Raw genomic sequence first — 9545 nt, forward strand, 5'->3', positions numbered from 1 at the left:
ACACACACACACACACACACAAAGAAAGAAAAAGAAAAGAAAACGGATCATACCAGGGGTTGGCAAGGATGTGAAGCCACCTGAAATTCTTCTATCCCGCTGTTTGAAGTGTAAAAGTTATCTAAGCACTTTGGAAAAACAACAGTTCAGCTATGTCTTCACGGTTCAGATTTACACCTACCATGCGAGCCAGCTGTACAGTCCTAGATATTTGCTCATGGAAAATGACAACGTATGTCAGAACAGTCACTTCTACATGAATGTTTAGAGCAGCTTGATTGGTACTATCCAAAAACTGCAATAACATTCATCAACAAGTAAATGAACAGAACATGGTGCATCCATACAATGGGTATTGCTCACCAATAAAAGTAAATGAACTGGTATACAAACAACATGGATAAATCAAAATAACTGTAATGACTTAAACCAGACAAAAAGAAAACTGACTGTGATTTCGTTTCTATAATCTGTTAGAAAATATAAACCAAACAGTGACAGCAGAAAGAGCAGGGTTGGGATGGGAAGAATACATTGCAAACTTTTGGCAATAATATGTTTTATTTTAATAATGATCTCACAGTTATATGAAAATGCAAAATATATCAAATTGTGTAATGTATTATGCCATTTATTGTATGTCAATTATACCTCAATAAGTCCATTTTAAATGAGTAAGTTAAGCACTACACCATGAGGCATTTGGGTAGCTTGAGTAGCCAAAGTCTAGGCTTGTTCCTATCTACATCACTCAGTTCTTTATAATGTTCCTTCATCCCAGAGAAAAGTAACTAGGAGTCTGAGATGATCTGAAAGGCACATAATAAAGCGTCAACTGACATATCATTAAATCCTATGTATAGTGATAAAAAGCTTAAGATTTCAAATTCTACAGGAAAATCACATAACTTTTTAGGTTTGTTTGAATAAAATATACTAACAAATGTATAAGGAAATTCTCACCTCTTTGGATAATCTTGTAAAGACATCTCCTCCCCTGAGGAAATCCAATATTAAGTACAGCTTCCCTTCAGTCTGAAAAGCTAATTAGAAACCACAATGTTGTAGCAGTTAAACTCTGCCATACTTTTATATTAATGTTTGCAATTTTATTATCAAACATCATAAAACCATTATATATTAATATGGCCCATTGTTAATAATATATCAAAATAGAACCCACTATTTAATCAAGTCTTTAAATAGGTATATATTCTTTCCCAGGACATATTCAATCTTGCATGTGGCTTTACAAAAATATTCTACCACAAAAATTTTTCTGATAATGAAGTATCTTGTTCTAGTGCAGCTGCCTCAAATTTGGCTCCCAAACTTATCTATCGCATTCTACAGAGCTAAAAGATATGCTCACCTCCTCTACTGAGCCTCCCAACTTGTCACATTTCCATATAGCATCTTCAATCTCCATCCATCAAAATTATGACTATTTTTGAGGTTTAATTGTACTTCCTGTCTCTTTTGTGGTATTTATTTCACTTTCTTTTGCATATTTCTTTACAGTGTCATCCTTTATATATTACTAGAAATTATAAATTTGTTTCACTTCTGCAGCCCACTTCATTTAATATAGTATTTAGCCACAATAGGAGTTTATTCTTAATCTCATGGCATGTCAGAGACACAAAGAGGTTCTAAAATACTACTATTTTTATTCCATTTTATTATGAAAGAATTAAAAATTAAGGAGACAGAATTTCTTGTAATTTATATAAATTGGATAAATATTTAAAAGACTTTTAGTCAAAAATTATAGTAGAAATAAATCAGTATATGTTACATTTTAAATGCACAAAATTAAATGGTATAGTAAACTTCATTAATGCTTTATTTTGATCTATTTATTCTCTGTAAAATCATATCTATAAATCTCTTCGATATATGACCAATAGAGACATGATTCAAATTCATAAATGCCTGAGTCCAAACATCTCTCCTCCATTATTTCTGCTGCTTCTTACTGATCTCACCACTTAAGTATTGCAAAATACTTGAACCTAACTAATATAAGCACACAGCTAGCTCTCTTGATTAGAGCCAAAAAACACAGTCCTTGTAAATAAACATCTGAATGTTTTATATAAATTATCATAGTAGCCTATGATCACTGGAGGTACTCCTTCATCTCATCTAGAAACACTACATTTTCATTCTTTGTGAATATCATATATGCATATGTGTTTAGAACAAACTTACCCCCATTTCCTTCCCTCCAAATCCTCCCATAGCCTCCCACCAATACTGCCTCCCAATTTTATGTGCTCATTTGAAGTTCTGAGTTCACATAGAGTTACTAGTATGAGCATGGGTGTAAGGGCCATCTACTGAAGCTTGGATACTCTTTTCTTTTTCTTTCTTCCTTTTCTTTTTTCTTTTTTTCTTTTTTCATTTTTTTTTTTTTTTTTTTTTTTTTTTTTTTTTTTTTTTTTTTTTGGCTTTTTTCGAGACAGGGTTTCTCTGTACAGCCCTGGCTGTCCTGGAACTCACTCTGTAGACCAGGCTGTCCTCCAACTCAGAAATCCGCCTGCCTCTGCCTCCCAAGTGCTGGGATTAAAGGTGTGTGCCACTGCCACCTGGCTTGGATACTCTTAAGAGATTGTATTGCTGAAGAAAACTAACGGTGCCAACAACTATCAATTGCCTAGAGTTCATCAGCCACGAGGTGAGACTTCAAGACCGCCTCCCTAATACTTGATGGGATTTTGGAAGACATTACCATGTTACCTTAAGTAGGTTAGCCCACTTAAGACAACAAGTTCAACTAAAACCTTGCTATTAATACGTATTTCAGGTATATTTTATATTGCTGAATATATTACATAACATTTATAATAGTATCTGAAAAACATTACAGTTCTCTAATTCCATAAATAAAAAGGTTGCTTACCATAGTGCAGTTTGACAATAAATGGATGATTTACTTCTACCAGGATATCCCTCTCCATCTTTGTGCGAACACGGTCTCGAACTAAAATCATAAGTACTGATATGTTATACTTATTCATAATCTTAGTAAAGACCTGTCATTTACCAATCAAAATATAAATATAAGTAATTTCATAAGTAAACAATTGAATTAAATCTATATATTCCTAGATAACCATTTTCAAAAACCAACAGATTTAGTTTAAATCTAGAGATAAGCTAAAGTGGCATATTTGGCTAATATGTACTTCTTTAAGTTTTCATGTGAAGTAAAACTGAACTTAATAATATCCTTTGTGTTCTTACTCTTTGTTCCTCTTCTCTCTCTGTCTCTGTCTCTCTGTTTCTCTCTCCTTCCCCCATCCCTCCCTCCCTTCCTCTCTCCCTGGGTTTTATGAAATCCATGCTAATCTTAAACTCTACCTCTTTAGAACTAGGATATAGGTTTATAATATATCGGGGTCAGTATTAATTTATAAGTCTAGAAGACAGTGTATATAATTATAGGGGGTAGTTGTGCTTTCTAAATGTACAACACCCACACAAAAAGTAAAAAAAAAAAATGTTGAAAGAAAAGAGTAAAGATTTTAAAAAGTGTTTAACTTCAGACTAAAATGGGTAAAATGTTACACTTTCTGATATTCAATTTTTATTTAGATACACATTCAAGAAATTGTTATACAATAAAGGACCCCAGGAGTATCATTTGATAACTTGAATACTACAACAATTAACAATGCTAAAAGCAACTCCCCTTACAACGATTCCTCTCACAAGCAATACACAACATATTTTTTAAAACAAGTTTTGCTAAATTCTATTCTAATAAACTTTCTAATTCCATACCTTTCAAAGAAGCTTTCCTTAACACCTTCATTGCATAGAGCTGCCCAGCATCGGGACCAGTCTTCTTTCTAACAAGAAAAACCTAATAGGGGAAATATTTTTCAGTGAATTTCACAGTTCAAGCCACTTTACCACATTAAATATATTTTCTTATTTATTCCTGTAAATTTCGTACAATGTATTCTGATTATATACACTCCTATTCTCCCCAATATGTTCCAATCCCATCATATTTCTCCCAATGAAAGAACTTAAGCAATTAGTGCTTCTAGCATGTGCAAGAGTTTAGAGCCTACTATGAGAATGCCAACAACCTCCCAACTCCATTCCCCACGGAATTTTGACTGAGTTGATCCAGAGCAAGTCTTATACTGAAAAGCACAGTTCCTATGAGTTTGTGTATGGATCAGTTTGGTCATATCCAGAAAATACAGTTTCACAGTAGTCTTCCCCAACCCCTGGCTCTTATACTGTGTGTTAAGCTTGTTCAAGCTGTATTAAGTTACTTAGAGGAAAAAGGAACTGTTACAGCTGACAGAAGATAACAAAGGGATGTACATCTCAAAACCCTAAAACATGGGGTGAAATCATTCACTTTTCCTGAGATTATAATGTATTTATATCAAACCCACCCCTCCACTAACTCCCCTCCAATTCCTTTTATATCCCCTACTAGTACTCCCTCCAAACTTGAAGACATTTTTGCTTTCTGTACACTAATTATACATTTTTTGCCCTTATGTTCTCTGTTATAAAATACATATAAATGTAATTATACTATAATTTATAATTAGGCACTTTATACTTGCTCACATTTTACTTAACTCATTAAATCAAACTGTGAATATAAGTAAACAAGCATTTTTTGAACATACAAAAATTTGTGACTCAGAAGATTAGTAACAAAATCAAACAAAGATTTGAGGCCTTAATAAAGACCAAAAATGCTATTACCATGAATATTCATTTGTTTTAGAAGTTCTTGGGTATTTTATTTTATAACAAATAATAATCAGAGGCAATGCTTACTTGCCAGGTAAAATTAATCATGATGGTAAAGTATCTCAATAAAAAATGTGTACAATAAATCCTAATGTTACCAAGTGACCTTAAATATCTTATTTTCCACTTTTTAATCTTCTCCATGAATCAATTCTGCTTCATATTGACTTTTTACTTGAACTGTTTTTAATCTTCATTTCATTAATCCTTGTTTTATTAATATGCAGTTTTATATGACTTTGGCATTAGTAGGATATTGTTCCCATTAAATAGACAAAAACATTTAGTATCATAAAACTACAAGGTCTAAAACTCCTGTTGCTTATACTTAAGTAAGCCTGTACAGCCCAAAGTTTCTTGGAATTGGGCCCACACTTATCTGATTCACAGCCTTGGCCAAATTCCTGAATATGATCACCATATAACAAGTCACACCCACATAATGCCTACACAAATGATGCAATACTGACAAGCAAGTATGTTCACATCCTAAGAAGCAAAACAAAAACTACCTTCTAAATATTTTTTGGTTGATAAACTATATAAACCTCACTACTTTGTATCTTAGTACTATGAATTTAAAGGGGGTTTCAATAATCTATTTGTTAAACCAAAATTCCTATACAAAGTGTTCTATGACCTTAAGGACTAAACATACAACTTTTGAACAGCATAGTATTTCATTTAATATGTTCCTGAAAAATAATCATTTTGTTATACATTACTTTCTTTATGAAGATAAATAATAAAAGTTTATCTTGTCTGTTTAATAGGTTTCTACATAACAGATATTGTTAATACTAATGTATTTCTTTATAGTGGTTGCCAATGTCATTTCTGGCCTGCTTAGACTTTCAGGCCCAATGTGGTACATTTGTAAATAACAATGTGTATTCTAGGCTTTGTGTAATCCTTCCTACTCTATTAATTCTGTTTCTGTCTACATTGCCACTAGCTTTTAGTCTTGTTTAGTTTTGGGGGGTTTTATCCTCCCTTTGATGTTTGGATTTGCTTGAGAAGGGGTCTCATTATGTACTCAAGGTGGGTTCAAAGCACTCTGTGGCCCACAGGCTGGGCTTAAGCTCAAAAGCAGCCTTCTTCCTCCTCAGCCAGGATGCTGGGGTTACAGGTAAACAACAGCACATCTAACTTATGCTACTTGCTTTCAATTTTGATTGTTATTTATCCATGGAATTCTTAAATCTTTTATGAGACTAAGCAAGAAATAAATTCACAGATAAAGATATATAACAAAAATTTTAATAACTTGAAATGTTTCTGTGGAATCATATTTGTCAAATATTTAAGCATTTATTAATTTGATATTAAAAAGTTCATCTCTGTTCTAAGTTAATATATACTCTCAGAAACATTAAAAATAAAATTTTATAGAATATATATATATACCTAATTTACAAGTTACTTTTATAATACTTCATCTACAAACACCAGCAACTTCATAATAGAGCCTCCTAATTTTAGTTTCCATCCCTGTCTGACTTTGTTTTCTACTGCTGTAATAGACACCATGACAAAAACAATTTGACGGTTAAAGGGTTTATTTGGCCTACACATTATAGTCCATGGAGAGAAGCCAAGGCAAGAAATAAAGCAGAGACCATGTAGGAATGCTGCTCACTTGCATGCTTCCTCCAGCTTGTTCAGCCACCTTCTTTATACAGACCGGACTCACCTACGAAGGGATGGTACCACCCACAGTGTGCTGGGTCTTTCTACACCAACTATCAATTAAGATAATACCTTATAAATATTCCCACAGGCTAAACTGATTGGATGCTGTCTTTCAACTGAGGTTCCATTTTCCAGGTGTGTCAAGCTGACAACCAAAATCATCCATCACACTTTCTTTACATCATGGACAAAGTCACCTCTGTTTGTCTTTTCTGTCCTATATATATTTTTATGTTTATGATATATCCTATATCATATAGGTACCAGACTATATTCAAATTATTAATGTCTATTATATTCACCAATATATTTCATAACCCTACTGACACACTTAGTAAATATCTTCCTTTACAAATGTCTTCATCACTGTATTCACTGCCTGATTGCTTTACTTTTCCTCTTTGTAACTAAATCTTAGCTACTGTGATATTTTCTTTCTTTCCCAGAAATAGTGATTATTTCTGTCTTTCTAACAGCTACTTACAGTATGAATTCAATAATTTTCATTAGATTATAGGTACATAAAATTCACAATCCATATCTATATACTTCCTTTCCAAGAAACATTACCAAATACTTAATAAACAAATGCAATAATGAATATATGAAGTAATTTTCTCAACGATTCTTCAAAGCAAGAGCTGCACATGATTTCTGAATCACCTATGCTAGTTCTATTTTGCTGTAAGATGATAGGTTAGCTTATGGGTCCACACATGAATTACAGCAGAAATTCTAAATTTTCATGCAGAGCTAAGTTACAGAGAAAAAACTGACAAGGAAAAACAATCACAAAAAGAACATAAAAGTATCTTCATAAGAATCAAGTAAATGATTTAGACAACCAACAAAGAACATGCCATGTTTTTTACATAGAATAATATAAGCTCAGGAGGTTAGAAAACCTTGACTGCTATAGAAGAGTATAAAGAAATCTGAAGAAAAACAGAAATAAAACACATAAAACTAAAGAGTCACCTTTCTGTACATCCTTTGAGACCTATAGAAAATGATTTGTACATGTGTATACACATTTTTGTTAAATATCAAGAAAAACAAATGTAGAAAAAGTATTTATTACCTTTCCAAAAGATCCCTGACCAAGAACCTTGAGCAAGTCAAACTGTGCCGGATCTGCTTTCTCATATCCTTCTTTAACATGCTGTGTAATAGGTATCTCTTTAAGCAATTCTTCCCGCTAAGAAGAACAAAAACAAAATCCAAATAATATTCATGCGTAGTTCCCACATCTTGTGGTTAGTTCCATCTCAAAACAACAACAACAAAAATCACACCATAAGTTATGCAATAATAAATTCCATAAGTCAAGCAACTTCATTTTATGGACTATTAATATTCTCATCTCCTGACATAATACAGAGATATACTTTCCTTTCTTGTGGCTTTTTGTTTGTTTTTTTGAGGCAGAGCCTTGTATGTCTACCCAGCTAGACTGGAACCTGTTATGTGGATCAGATGGGCTGCAAACTGTTGACAGTCCCCACTAACTATAGCTTAAGAGGCAGAGACAGAGAAAGCAAGATAAAACCTTGCAAATTGTGAGACTGCAAACATAAAAATCACAAAAGTCCTTTTAAATAGTATTTTACTTTATGCTTAAGTATTGTAATATCAAACTAGTCAGATGCAAAGCAAATTCACAAAAAAATATGATTTATGAACTCAAACTGCTCCCAAGCCACTAACCTTAATTTATCTGAATATAATCTGTATACAAGTTTCCTACCATATATGTGAGAAAGAAAGGAATCCTCCCAGGTTGTATTTCTACCCCATAATAGATAACTCCTCTCAGGTTTAAAATTACACTCAAGTGAGTTGTAATTCTAGTCCCTATGGAAAGCACAGTAACTAACAGAACTTTTATTTTTTTAAATCCGCATGAACTCCATATCACAAAATAGCAAAGATAAAGAAATAATCTCTGATCTAACCATTTCACCGTCTAGGAAACAAGATCAATACACTCAAAACTTCAGTTCTGTAATGTCTAAAGTCAAATGTTCTTTATCTATTGGCCCTTTAATTCTCTGGTTTATCAATCAATCAATCAATGTTGGCTGTGGTTAACCTGGACCAGAGAATGGCCCCAATGAGCTAGACATCTTGACATTAAAATAACATTGATAACACAGAAAAGTCAGACATTCACTCTCAAAAGAAGTATATCAGTAGAGGAATTCTAATTCTAGGTATTTGGAGTCTCTACATAAATCAATTAGAAATGATTAATAATTCTGAAAGAATATTAATGGATATCTTATATGTCAAAATAGAACAAATCCTCTTATATAGTCAGTGACTTAAAGCTTAAGGCATGCTTTAAAAAACAAAAATAAATTAACCTATAAAGCAAGTTTCTTAGTTTTCAATAAAATAAAACTTATTAAAACTCAATAGGTATATTTTAAAGATATTTGTATGTGTATGCAGTAATGGGGCTTGAACCTAAGGTACTCTGCATAGGAGCAAGCCCTCTACTACTGAGCTATAGGCTCAGCCCTCAAATTGCTGCATTTTTAAGATTACAAAAGTATCCCAGCACTTGGGAAGCAGAGGCAGGCGGATTTCTGAGTTCGAGGCCAGTCTGGTCTACAGAGTGAGTTCCAGGCAGGGTTACACAGAGAAATCCTGTCTCAAAAAACCAAAAAAAAAAAAAAAAAAAAAAAAAAAAGATTATAAAAGTAGAATATATGTATATAGCTATGTTATATGTATTCAAAAGTAATATATTTTATACTAAATTATATTTTTATTATATATTAGAAGTAGGAACACATCATTTCTCTCAATGTAACTGTGTGAATGTGTACTAAACTTAACCTTATAATAAATTTATCAACATTTGTTCTTCTCAAAAAGGAAGACCAAAATGTGGACATTTCATTCCTTCTTAAAAAGGGGAACAAAATACCCACGGAAGGAGTTGCAGAGACTATGGAGTAGAGACTGAAGAAAGGACAAGCCAGCCTGATATAGCTATCTCCTGAGAGGGTCTGACAGTACCTGACTAACACAGATGTAGAGGCTCACAGCCATCC

At 32.8% G+C, this 9545-nt stretch overlaps 1 protein-coding gene across 2 annotated transcripts in view; it reads right to left on the reverse strand.

Moving 5' to 3' along the window:
- The window catches only part of Rps6ka6 (ribosomal protein S6 kinase A6), a 56814-nt gene that overhangs the window by 41626 nt on the left and 5643 nt on the right, over window positions 1-9545 (reverse strand). For both annotated transcript variants that reach the window (XM_031366987.1, XM_031366996.1), the window contains exons 2-5: window positions 7565-7681; window positions 3790-3871; window positions 2906-2986; window positions 964-1043 (exon numbers count right to left, since the gene is read on the reverse strand). In XM_031366987.1, coding sequence (XP_031222847.1) covers window positions 964-1043; window positions 2906-2986; window positions 3790-3871; window positions 7565-7681 — 360 coding nt within the window. The remainder of the gene's footprint in view (window positions 1-963; window positions 1044-2905; window positions 2987-3789; window positions 3872-7564; window positions 7682-9545) is intronic.

This window comes from Mastomys coucha, chromosome X, assembly GCF_008632895.1.
Source record: "Mastomys coucha isolate ucsf_1 chromosome X, UCSF_Mcou_1, whole genome shotgun sequence".
Classification (NCBI taxonomy): Eukaryota; Metazoa; Chordata; class Mammalia; order Rodentia; family Muridae; genus Mastomys; species Mastomys coucha.